The following is a 12,607-nucleotide window of genomic DNA, read 5'->3' on the forward strand; positions in this document are numbered from 1 at the left end:
CATGGAGGGAAGTCAAGGCAGGGCTTCCCTGTGAGCTCACAGATGTCTGGCCATCGGAACCCGTCCTGCCGCCTTCCCTCCCGCTGAGTCTGGGGTGATCTGTCAGTTCCCTGGGGTGTTGGGGATGGGAAAGACCCTTCCTTTGGAGAATGTCCCTTTATATCACACCCAACATTCCATTCCACCGGCCAGAACTTGGTCACCTGACTACACCTAGTTGCAAGTGATGCTGGGAAATGTAGTCTTTCGTCTAGGCTCACTGCAAGGCTAAGTAGTGGGGTTCTATTATTACCAGAGTAAAAGGGGAGAATTGATATCAAGGACAATTAGCTCCATACTCACTTACAAATATTTTTCTGTCAGACCTCTGGTGGGACAAGTGGCTTAACCACCTGGACCTCAGTTTCCTCACCTGTAAGTGAGGGTGTGAGGCCAGATAATGTCTAACGTTAGGCAGCCTGTGTTAGACAAGAGTTTCATTGATGAAAAGCAGGGGTCTCTAACTGGTGGCCTCCGAGTGGCCCCTGTAGGTGCTGAGTTTGCAACCCTACCCCGTAGGGCAGGCCTATCACAATTGTGCTCTCTTTCTAAGGCCTCTCAGGCCCACGGAGCAGACTCTTACAGCAGAAGAGCAGATTCCTCGTTCTTGGAGGAATGGTAGAATTTTAAGGTGTGAATCTCACCCCCCTTCCATAACCTGCCATGGCTCCCCATTGCCACACAGGAGATTTCTCAGCACTTCAGGCTGGAAATCAAAGCTGTTCCCAACCTAGCCCTGGATCAGCTCTGCAACCTCAGCCCCTGCAGCCCCTGCAGTCCCCAGACCACTCACAGGCTGTTGCCAGCCCCCTGGCCTTTGCTTACCTCTTCTGTCTGAGCTGCCCGGCCCTTTCCTGTCTGTTCAAGAGACAGCTCAGCCTCCTCCAGGAAGCCTTCCCACAGTTCCACAAAGAGCCCTTACCGCTTCTACTGGGCCAGCCCAGCCTCAGGTTCCTCCCTCTGCCCCAGCCCCACAGAGCTGGAGAGTCTGTGTCCACCTGTGTCTCTCCCCACAAGATGGAGGACTCCTTGAGGGCAGGACCTGGGTCCCCTAGGGCCCCAGCATCACCCAGCGCAGGGCCAGGCTCAGTGCAGCAGCAGTAAGTGTTGGTGCGATTGAATAGTTAATTTCTGCCCTTGTGTACCACGTTCTCCCTCCTTCCTCCCCCACCCCCTCCTTTGACTGTGTCACTTTGTCTGTCTCTGACTCTTTCTCTGCCTCCGTTTCTCTGTCTCCTTTTCCGTCCCCTGTCTTCCTGATCCCTAAGCTCTCTCTGTCTCTCCCGCCTGCCACCTCAGGGGCCCCCATGGCGTCTGGACGATGGAGGAGCAGGGCCTGGCCCCCAAGTTCGACACCACCTTCGAGAACGCGCGGCCCACGAAGACTCACATGGCACTGGTGCAGCTGGAGCGCGTGGGCCTCCTGCGCTTCCTGGTCAGCCAGAACGTGGACGGGCTGCACGTGCGCTCTGGCTTCCCCAGGTGCACCCCGCGTCCAGCCCCGCTCAGCCTTGGGCAGGCTGCCCCTCTCTCCGAGCCTCAGTTTCCTCATCTGGAAAACGGGTGTTGATGGCAGCCCCTCCCTCTCAAGGCCACTGTGGCGATTCAGCCAGGAGAGGTGCTTGGTGCTCAGCTGCCAGTGTCAGTGTCTGCTAGGCGGGCACGTCTGGAGAATCGAGATCCCCTCTTCCTGGTCCTGGGGGGTGGATTCCAGCCCTGAGGCCTCTGGATCCCCTCCACTAAGCCTCTTCCTTCTCCTCCCACAGGGACAAGCTGGCAGAGCTTCACGGAAACATGTTTGTAGAAGAATGTGTCAAGTGTAAGACGTGAGTGCCACGGAGGGTAGGGGCGGGGGCCCAAGGTGTGGATGACCCAGGTCGGGCTCTGCAGAAGGGCCTTGTGAGTTGAACCTGATGTTTCCAGAGACGAGGGTGTGACCCTCCCAGGGTGGGACTTGGGGGCGTATCTTCCTCCCGGGAGGTGTATTCATTTCCTGCAGCTGCTGTTACAAACTGCCACAACCTGAGTAACTTAAAACAACGGAAACTGATAGTCTTATGGGTCTGAAAGCTCGAAGTCCACAATCAAGGTGTTGGGATGGCTGTGCTCTGCCTGAACCCTGTCAGGGAGGATCCTTCCTGCCTCTTCCAGCTCCTCATGGTTTCCGTGTCCCTGTGTGTCTGTGTCCCCTCCTCTTTTTTTTTTTTTTTTTTTTTAATATTCACTTATGGCTTTAGTTGTGGCACGCAGGATTTTCGTTGTGGCATGCAGGATCTTTTTAGTTGCCACATGCAAGCTCTTAGTTGCAGCATGCGGGATCTAGTTCCCCAACCAGAGATCGAACCCGGGCCCCCTGCATCGGGAGCGCAGAGTCTTACCCACTGGACCACCAGGGAAGTCCCTGTGTCCCCTTTTCTTATAAGGACATCAGTCACGTGGGTTAGGGGCCACCCTACACAAATGTGACCTCATCTGAACCCAGCCAGTACATCTGCAACAGCCCTACTTCCAAATAAGGTCTTATTCCAAAATACCTGGGAGCCACCACTCAGCCCATAACAGGGTGTGACGGGGCATTCTTCCGGCTCTGTAAAGGCTGAGCCTTCCTGGAACAGGAGGGCTCTGGGCGTGTCTCCCTCTGCTGGGCAAACAGCCTTAAGGGTGTGAGTAACTCAGGCGTGGCGGGTGCGTGTGGCTCCCCTGCGGGTGGAATCTCTTAAGACCAGAGCACAGATGGGGCCCCAACTTTAAAAACAAATTTTTTTTCTCTCTAAATTTATTTTGAAAAACTTCAATCTGGTGGAAAACTCACAAGAACCATACAATGAACTCATACTTGACCTAGACCGGGGATCCCCAACTTTTTCCTGTACAGGGCCATATGGTAAATATCTTCAGCTTTGTGGGCCAGACTGTCTCTGTCGTGACTATCAGCTTTGTAGCGTGAAAGCTGCTATAGACAGCACTTAAAGGAATGGGCATGGCCGTGTGCCAATAAAACTTTATTTACAAAAATGGGAAGCAGAGGGCCGGATTTGATCCTCAGGGCTATGGTTTGCTGACCCTGACCTAGATTCATCAATGTTACCATTTCGCCACAATTTGTTTCTCCTCTTCTCTCTGTGTTTGGATTTGCTCTACTGTTCAAGGGGCAGATTTCCTTATCCTTTGCCCCTTAAACCCCTTAGACATTTATCTCCCACAAGCCACGGTATTCTCTTCCACAGCCGCGGTGCAGTTTCTAAAGTCAGGAAATGTAAAAACCACAGACGCGACTATTCTCCCCAATCTGTGTTCCCAGCGCTCCCTCCCATTGTTGCTGTTTTTCCCCTGGTGCAGGGTCCAACCCAGGGCGGCACTCTGCATGCCACTGTCCCATCTCTTCAGTCTCCTTTACCTGGAGCACTTCCCGACCTTTCTCTGTTTTCCAAGCTGTGGACCTTTTGAAGCAGCCAGGCCAGCTGTTTTGTGGGAGGCCCCCTCTGCCCCTGCCGTGCTGGGTTTGCCGGATGTCCCCTCATGCTTAGATTCTGGTCATGTGGCCCCCGCTTTCCTGGGAGAACAGCTGCCTGCAAAAAGCAAGAGCCACCCAGGTGGGGCCGCAGGGTAGGCACCTGGGAGCGGGCAGGAAGCTGACCCCTTCCTCTCCCGACACAGGCAGTACGTCCGGGACACCGTGGTGGGCAGCATGGGCCTGAAGGCCACCGGCCGGCTCTGCACCGTGGCCAAGTCAAGGGGGCTGCGGGCCTGCAGGTAAGCGGCCCCTCCCCACGCCCGGGACCCCAGGGGAGGCAGCCAGTGTCCCTGCTGACTCCCCCGCTCTCCGTACAGGGGGGAGCTGAGAGACACTATCCTGGACTGGGAAGACTCCCTGCCTGACCGGGACCTCACTCTGGCCGATGAGGCCAGCAGGTCTGACCCCCACCGAGCCCAGGGTGGGGTGGGTAGGGGAGGGGCAGAAACACAGCCAGCTGCAACCCCGGGGACATCAGGAAAGAGGTGGCCCACACCCTCTCTGGGCTTCGCTTCCCCCATAACAATGGCAGCTCCTGTGTACTGAGCCCTCATACCTCCGGCCCCGGCCAGAGGCCTCACACACCATCCTCACCACAGCCCAGGGTGGGTGCTGCTCGGGGCCCATTTTACAGACGAGGAAACCGAGGCTGGAGCAAGCTGACACCTCCGTCCACACTGCCCAGCCAGGAAGTGACTGAGCCAGGTCTGGAACCCAGGGGTCCAAGTGGGGACATCAGCAGCTCCACTTCTGCCGACGGGGTGGGGTGGCTCCGGCAGAAGGGAAGCGGCGGGCAGGATTCAGAGCAGCTTGGAAACTGGGGCAAGCTGGCCCCCAGACAGAGATGGGCGCTGTGTGAGCCGGCCTCCCAGGGCTGGCCCCGGCGTATCAGCAGAGCAGTGAAGCCATGGCATTTGAGCAAGGGTGGGGTGGCGTGTGTGTTGGAGACGTCCCGCCCCCAGCCTCGTGGGGCAGGAGGAGGGCTACAGAGACCCTTGCCGAGGGGCTCAGGCTAATCCCACCTCCTGGCCCCAGGAACGCGGACCTGTCCATCACGCTGGGCACCTCCCTGCAAATCCGGCCCAGCGGGAACCTGCCCCTTGCCACCAAACGCCACGGAGGCCGGCTGGTCATTGTCAACCTTCAGCCCACCAAGCACGTACGTGCTGGAGCCCACCCCTGACCCCTGACACCCCAGGCCCCCCCAAGCCTTCTCCCTCCGCCTGACCGGTCCGCCCCCCGCAGGACCGCCACGCAGACCTGCGTATCCACGGCTATGTAGATGAAGTCATGACCCGGCTCATGAAGCATCTGGGCCTGGAGATCCCAGCCTGGGACGGCCCCCACGTGCTGGAGAGGGCGCTGCCACCCCTGCCCCGCCCGCCCACCCCCAAGCTGGAGCCCAAGGAGGAGGCCCCCGCCCAGCTCCACAGCCCAGCGCCCGCCAGCCCCAAGCAGGAGCCTGCAGCTGAGCCTGGTGCCCAGCACGACGGCTCCGGGCCCGCCAGCCCCAAAAGGGAGCGGCTGGACAGTCCTGCTCCACGCAGGCCCCCCAAAAGAGTGAAGACCGAGGTGGTTCCCAGCTGACCAGGGGGCCTGGGGAGGGCGGGGCTGTTTGTAGAAACCATGGATTCTTTTTTTTTTCTTACTGGTCTCACTTTGTTACTCGTCTCTGTCCTTGTGGGGAGACCTCAGGGCGCTGAGAGCTGGGCTCCAGGCCCCAGGGCAGACTTGCCCTCCATTGCACCTCCCTTTAGCTTGGGGCCTCTGGAGGGGGCCTGGGAAGGAGCAGCCCCCCTGGACTCTGACCTTGGAGCTGACACCCCCCCACCCCCTGTACCTGCTCCACCCCCAGGCTCCAGCCTCTGACTCAGGATGTTCCTGGGAGGTGTGGCCAGGCCCTCTGTGGTTTCCTCTGACCCCTGGGCCCTCACACTCCCCAACCCCTGCCTACCCCCAGACAGCCTTCACAGTCCCTCCAGGAGGGAAGGGAGGCAGGGCCATCATTTAGGAGCCAGACTTCATGGCAGGACAGACAATAGAGGCTCACACTGCCTTTGGGGCTGGAGGAGGAAGGGTGGGTCCACCTGGCTTCCTCCAGGCTTCCAGAAAAGCCTTCAATGCAATAAAAGAATTTCTTGCATCTGAGCCTGTGTTTGCCATCCACAACCTTGCCCTGGGTCCTGGTCCCTGGGGGCAGGGTTGTGTGGTCCCCTCACCCCCTGGGATGTGTGCCTGGGCATGCAATCCAGGCCTGGGGGCGAAGGAGGGCCTTACCGGCTGCAGATATTTGCTGAGTCCTCAGTTTGTAATTCTCACTTGCGGGATTCTTTATTACGTGCCCTCTGCTACTAGGCTGTGAGCCCCTTGAGGAGAGAGGCCGCGTTTTTTTTATCTCAATTGCAACCCCTGGGCACCTGTGCAAAGTGGGCAGGGCCAGGGTGACGCGTTAAAGGAAGAGCGCAGGTGCAGCTGGGGTCAGTCCTCCCCAGCTGCGACCTTGGGCAGGTCCCTTCATTCCCGACGCCTCAGTGCCCTCATCCATAAAACGAGCGGGGTGGGCAGCCCGGCCCCCCAGGAAGGCAACTGCCGCAGGCCTTCCGCGAATACCCTGGAAGGGTCGGGGGTGTGTGTGGGGGGTGCGGGCCAGGGCTACCTCGCCCTCCTGCTGCGCCCTGCTCTCCGCCCGCCGCCGCTCTCCAAGGTGCTGAACACGCACCGGCACCTCTCTGGTCACCGCTCCAGCCTGGGGGTCAAGGGACCCCCTGCCTCACTCCTCTATCCTAGGTTGGCCTAGTCCCTCCTTCTGTGGGTTGGGGAGCTCCAGATTCTAATTCAGCCCCCACCCCACTCCACCTCCATGCCAGCCGTGTTCTCTCAAAATACTTTATTAAGGACCATAGCAGTCTTAGAAAAAGGGAACAGCTGTGAGCCATGGTGGCCCCGAAGTTCAGAGCTCAGCCCGTGCTCCAGGGCCAGGGTCCCAGCAGACTTGGCCGCTTCCTCCTCCCTGTGTTCCAGGGGGCAGGAAGGAGTCCCTGAGCGGGGAGTTACCGAGGCCTGGTGTATGCCTATCTCTCTGGGTCTGTGGATCAGTCTGTGTCTGTCTTCCTGTTTCCTTCTGCACCTGGGTCTGTATGTGTATTTCTCAGGCTTTGTGGCCTTATGGTCTGTGTCTGAGCATCAGTTTCTGCATGGGCCTGGGTACCTGGGTCTGAAGCTGTGAGTCTGTGCGTCTCCATCCTGACACCATCGCCGGGGTCTCTCCCTCACCTCGGATCCCTGTGCCTGTCTCTGTCCACTGTAGCACACCTGACTAGAGGGGCGTGGGGGCACGTACCCGTGGTGCTCACAGCTCCCCCACTGCTACCTCCAGCCCCACGCGCCCTGGGCCAAGTGCTTGTTCAGGCCGGGCACAGTCTAGGAGGGCGGCCCGGTCCAGCTCCTTCATGGAGTTGCCCTGGACCAGGGTCCCGTTGTCCAGATCCTCCGTCGAGTTGTCCGGAGCCGGCGGGTCCCGGGATCCCCATTCCCCCTGAGGGCTGCTTGGAGACCCTTCCTGAAGTGTGCCAGCCTTGGGCCCATGTCCTGGGGTTTCGGAGCCTGGCACGGTGTTGGGAGCCACACGGGATGCAGCATCGTTGTGCAAAGTTCTGGAGAAAACTGAGCAAGGGTTGGGGGGTTGTGAGGGATGGCCTGGGGGGCTGGGTCCCTTCTTTCTTTTAGCCCCCAGCCTCAGGAAGCAGTTGCAAGGGGGCCTCCTCCCCCTCCCCCAGTGGCCCAGTATGGGGGCTGGGGATCCAAGGGGAGTGCGCCCACGGGGCAGCCCAGAGGGTTTTTGAGGGAGGAGCAACCCCCTGGTCCACCTACCTCGTACAGGCACGAAGTCTCCAGGGCTCTCAGCTTTGTTGGAGGCGAAAGGGCTGATGGAGGGGAGGATGATGAGGGCGAAGGAGAAGAGCAGGACCTGGTGGAGATGGGGGCAGGGTCACCCCATCCCTCCCCCTCCCCTGAGCACACTCGTCTCATAGGCAGGGAAACTGAGGCCCAGAAGACTGGAGCACGCGTGAGCTAGGGCTCAGGGCCGGCCGTCCTCCTACTCACACTCACCTCCCCCACAGGACCCTCTGCCAAGGCTGACAAGCCCCTTGGAGCTGGGGGTCAGGACTCACCGCTATGCAGGTGCCCGTCTGAGCCGACTTGCTGGTGGACTGGACCACGATGGCCTGGAGTTTCTTCAGCTGCTCCAAGAGGGACCTTAGTGGAAACAGGAAGACTTGCTTGATCCCTACATAGCCTTGACCTGCCTCCCTGTGATTCCTGGGGTCCCCCAGCCTGGCTGAAGTCTGAATCCCGTCCATCCTTCAAGGCCCCACTGCTCTTAAAAGTTCCAGAATCTCCCTCAATAAATCACTGAACATCTCACCCACTTCTCTGCCACCCCACCTTCTCCATCCAGGTTGCCATTACTGCTCGCCTGGACACTGGCCCCAGCCTCTGGGCCCCCCAAGCTTCTCCTGCCTCCTCTAGAGTTCATGCTCCACACTTTTTCAAATGTGAGGCAACTTCTCCCAACCCTCCCAGAGTTCCCATCTCCCTCGGAAGTAAAAGCCCAAGTCCTCCCCGAGGCCCACAAGGCCTGGCACAGCCAGTCCCGTCCCCTCCCTGCCCTCCCCTCCTCCCTCTCTCCCCCTCGCTCACTCTGCTCCAGACACACAGCCCCTCACTGTTCCTCCTACGCACAAGCATTCCTGCCCCAGGGCCTCTGCACAGGCTGTTCTCTGGGTACCAAGGACACTGTTCCCCTGCCCCACCCCCACAGGTCTTTTTGTAGCTGCTTCTTTCTTAGCTGTTGGGTCTCATCTCAAATGTCACTTTATCTGACCTCCCTGCCTAAAATGGCACCCCCCTCACTCCCTAGCCCCTTCCCCCTAGTTTATTTTTCTTCCCAGTGGCTATCACTATTTGAATGATCTTTCATATATTTTTGTTTGTCTTGAGTCTGTTTCTCAGTAGACTGTGAGTCTTTAAGTGGAGGGGCTGGGTCTGTTTTGTTCACTGTTTGGGCCCCAGTGTCCAGAACTATGCCTGGCACAGAGTAGATGCTAAATAAAAATTGAGTAAGTAGGGCCATACAGTTTGATCTAGAAGTATGCCAATGTAGCAAATACTCAGTGGAAGCTACTTGGAAACAATGGCTCAAGAATTTTCCTCAGGTTAAAAACAGGTTAGTAGAAAATATACGACCTGGTTGGAAAGTTTAAACATAGCTACATTATAGCACAGAAAGAAAAGAACTAAAATTCCCTTCTAAATACCACCGTAAGAATCAATCAATTCCCTGGTGGCTCAGTGGTTAAGAATCCGCCTGCCACTGCAGGGGACACGAGTTCAAGCCCTGATCCGGGAAGATCCCATATGCCATAGAGCAACTAAGCCCGTGCACCACAACTACTGAGCCTGCGCTCTAGAGCCCACGAGCCACAACTACTGAGCCCACGTGCCACAACTACTGAAGCCCGTGCGCCTAGAGCCCATGCTCCACAGCAAGAGAAGCCACTGCAATGAGAAGCCTGCACACCACAACGAAGAGTAGCCTCCGCTCACCGCAACTAGAGAAAGCTCACGTGCAGCAACGAAGACCCAGCTCAGCCAAAAATAAATAAACAAATAAATAAATAAATTTATTAGGAAAAAAAATCAATCCCTCACTATTTTCCAACAGACGATTCTATGAAAGAATAAGGCACCAAGCACTGTCCACACAACATGAAGAATATGCTGATAGGTTTTTAAAAAATAGATCAAGCTGTTTAAACTTCAAACAGGACATCACAGAAGATGGAAAGTTAGCCTGTATTAACTCAATTATGGAGGCAACACCGACCTTGTGACAAGATGAATGTATATATGCAGGGGGATAAAAGATTTAAGGTTGAAAAAACACCCAACAACTTGACAGCGGCATACATTTCTTCCCCAAAGCTGAATGAATGCAACAAAGTCCTCTCTGCCACCAGAGCAGACATCCAACAGTTCAAAATGTGAATCGGGAGGTTGACCACGACGGCGGGGAGGAAATACCACCTCCTCCCATCACAACTAAAGTGTTAACACAAGCTATTTCACAAACACCTGTAATGGCATCATCCATGACACCCCCCAAAAAATTGACTAAGTAAATGCACCCACAGATGGAATCACCTGCAGTTATCCAGCATACCATACTCCTAGCCTTTAGCCATTCATATGCCATTTCCTCTACCGGCAGCATCTTCCCTTTAGTGAACTCTTATACATCCTTCAAGGGCCCAAGTCCAAAACCCCTTTTCTCTGCAGGCTTCCCCCTTTCTAAGTGGAGCCCTTACCCCCTGCTCTGCCCTGCCGTCACACAGCCTGTCCCCCCATGTCCACCTCTCCTGCAAGGGACTCTGGGGTCAGCTCCTCCTGTTCTCTGCCCCAGTTTGACCAATACTCACAGGTTCTGCTTCTCAAGATGCAAGACCTTCCTCTGAAGTTCCTGGTTCTGGGCAGTGCAGGCTGACATCCTGAAGAGGCAACATCACAGTGACATTCAGAATATGCCTGTCACCAACAGGTCAAACTAACATCTCTTTGTGAGGCCCCACTGTACAGGCAGGGAACCGAAGCCCAGAGAGGGTAAGTCATTCATCCAAAGTCACCCTGGCAAGTCTGTAACAAGGCCAGAATTTGAACCCACTTCTGCCTGGCTCCTAGGTACCATCTTTGCATTGGTGTGGGGGCTTTCTTCTGGTCTGAGCCCCCAGGATTGGAAATGGACCACCAAACTCAGGCAGTGATGCTTTGAGAAGATACAGTAGCATGGCAACTGAGTCCAAGGAGACCCAAGTTACAATCTTCACCCTCCCTGTGACCTTGAGGCGCTCTGCTGTCTGGCCTCAGTCCCCTCATCTGTAAAGTGGAGATACAGTTACCTAGTTCATAGAGCAGTCGGGCACTGATATGAAGTAAAGTTGATTAGGGGCTTAGCAGAGTACATTTGAGGAACAAGACAATGTGATCATTCCATCTAGGGTTTTGGGGTCCAGTCCGGGAACCCCACCTTTCCCATCTGCATCCATCTGTTAATGCTGTCTTTGCCCAGACCACTCAGATGTAGAATTAAAACACTCAAATCATGGGACTTCCCTGGCAGTCCAGTGGTTAAGACTTCACCTTCCAGTGCAGGGGATGTAGGTTCAATCCCTGGTTGGGAGCTAGGATCCCATATGCCTTGAAGCAAAAAAAAAAAAAAAAAAAAAAAAAAAGATAAAAAAAAAAAACCAACCAAAACATAAAACAGAAGCAATATTGTAGTAAATTCAATAAAAACTTTAAAAATGGTCCACATCAAAAAATCTTTAAAAAAAACAAAACACTCAAATCATGGCATGAGGATATGCTAGTCCTCATATCACAACCAGGGAAGAGAATAAATTCTCCCACTAAAAGGCCCTCCTTCTAAATAACTCATGGGATAAAGAAGAATCCACTGTGTAAATTAAGAAAGACCTAGGGACCAAATGGTAATGACAATGGTACAAACCAAAATGTATGAGATGCAGATAAAGCAGTGCTGAGAGGAAAATATATAACCTTTTTTCTTTTTCTTTTTTTTTTGGCCCCTCAGCATGCGGGATCTTAGTTCTCTGACTAGGGATCAAACCTGTGCCCTGCTGCAGTGGAAGCATGGAGTCTTAACCACTGGACCACCAGGGAAGTCCCCCCAAATGTATAACCTTATTACAGCTCAACCAGCTGAACATACACATTTAACAGTTAGCAAAAGAACAACAGAATAGATCTTCCCCACCAAAAGCAAAACAAAACACAACTAAAGACACAATAAAGCTAAGAGTAGAAATAAAGGAACTAGAATACAAAAAGACAACTGGGTGGGAGGAAAAGCCAGAAATTCATTCTTTGAAAAGAATAATAAAACAGACAAACTTCTGGCAAGATTGACCAAGGTAAAAAACAAGAGAAGGCACAAATACACAACATGAATAATTAAAAAGGGCACAACTATAAATTATTCAGAACTTAAAAAAATAATAGGAGAGAACTATGAACAATTTTATGTCAGTAAATTTGAAATGGACAACTTCCCAGAAGAATATGACATCTCAGAATTGACTAGAAAAGAAATAGAAAACCCAAATCTGTAACACTTAATTAAATCACTTTTGGTTTAAAAAGTGAGCAAGCTAAGTTTTTAGGTTTCTATTAAAGAATAAAGAGGAGCCCATCCCTCAGTAGCCTAAATGAGTTGAGAGAGGCGATTGGATGAGATTGGGGTGCACAGTTCTTGTTCTTTTTTAATATTTATTTATTTACTTATTTGGCTGCGCCAGGTCTTAGTTGCGGCACGTGGATCTTAGTTGTGGCATGTGGGATCTATTTCCTCGACCAGGGATCGAACCTGGGCCCCCTGCATTGGGAACGTGTTGTCTTAGCCACTGGACTACCAGGGAAATCCTGGGGTGCACAGTTCTGTTTTTTTTTAATTAATTGATTTATTTTTGGTTGCATTGTGTCTTTGTTGCTGCGCATGGGTTTTCTCGAGTTGTGTCAGGTGGAGGCTACTCTTCGTTGTGGTGCACAGGTTTCTCATCGTAGTGGCTTCTTTTGTTGCGGAGCACGGGCTCTAGGCACGCAGGCTTCAGTAGCTGTGGCCCGTGGGCTCCATAGTTGTGGCTCACAAGCTCTAGAGCACAGGCTCAGTAGTTGTGGTGCACGGGCTTAGCTGCTTCGTGGCATGTGGGATCTTCCCGGACCAGGGCTTGAACCTGTGTCTCCTGCATTGGCAGGTGGATTCTTAACCACTGCGCCAACAGGGAAGTCCTGGGTGCACAGTTCTCAAGTTGAGGAAATTCTGCCTTTCTTCTCCCCCACCAAAGGAAGCCATGACAGCTCTGAGGATCAGTGATGCTCAGCAAGGGAAGTAAATGTCCCATCTTCAGGCAAAGAGCCAGGACAAGATGGATGATACCTTCTCCCTTCTTGGCACAACATCTTCTAGGGGATTAAGGG

General features: G+C 54.2%; 2 protein-coding genes across 7 annotated transcripts in view; one reads left to right on the forward strand and one right to left on the reverse strand.

The window, feature by feature from the left end:
• The window catches only part of SIRT6 (sirtuin 6), a 6,986-nt gene extending 1,739 nt beyond the window's left edge, over nt 1-5,247 (forward strand). For 2 of the 6 annotated variants that reach the window (XM_089905646.1, XM_089905647.1), the window contains 7 exons: nt 1,009-1,139; nt 1,339-1,521; nt 1,806-1,865; nt 3,697-3,792; nt 3,871-3,951; nt 4,589-4,712; nt 4,799-5,247. In XM_089905646.1, the coding sequence (XP_089761772.1) occupies nt 1,009-1,139; nt 1,339-1,521; nt 1,806-1,865; nt 3,697-3,792; nt 3,871-3,951; nt 4,589-4,712; nt 4,799-5,140 (1,017 nt within the window). In that variant the 3' untranslated portion in view covers nt 5,141-5,247. Of the gene's footprint in view, nt 1-23; nt 95-1,008; nt 1,140-1,338; nt 1,522-1,805; nt 1,866-3,696; nt 3,793-3,870; nt 3,952-4,085; nt 4,259-4,588; nt 4,713-4,798 lie in introns of those variants that run through there. The other 4 variants (XM_022557616.2, XM_089905649.1, XM_089905650.1 and 1 more) reach the window with 4 other exon arrangements.
• Nucleotides 5,248-5,762: 515 nt separating this feature from the next.
• CREB3L3 (cAMP responsive element binding protein 3 like 3) overlaps nt 5,763-12,607 on the reverse strand; it is a 41,806-nt gene continuing 34,961 nt past the window's right edge. Inside the window, exons 9-12 of the mRNA XM_030764486.2 lie at nt 10,033-10,101; nt 7,726-7,810; nt 7,424-7,520; nt 5,763-7,216 (exon numbers count right to left, since the gene is read on the reverse strand). Of these exons, the coding sequence (XP_030620346.1) occupies nt 6,903-7,216; nt 7,424-7,520; nt 7,726-7,810; nt 10,033-10,101 (565 nt within the window). The 3' untranslated portion in view covers nt 5,763-6,902. The remainder of the gene's footprint in view (nt 7,217-7,423; nt 7,521-7,725; nt 7,811-10,032; nt 10,102-12,607) is intronic.

The sequence above is a fragment of the Delphinapterus leucas genome, unplaced genomic scaffold (assembly GCF_059928025.1).
Source record: "Delphinapterus leucas isolate spDelLeu-1000000601 "Yukka" unplaced genomic scaffold, BTC_Dleu_Yukka2 spDelLeu_asBTCV2_sq25, whole genome shotgun sequence".
In the NCBI taxonomy this organism is placed as follows: domain Eukaryota; kingdom Metazoa; phylum Chordata; class Mammalia; order Artiodactyla; family Monodontidae; genus Delphinapterus; species Delphinapterus leucas.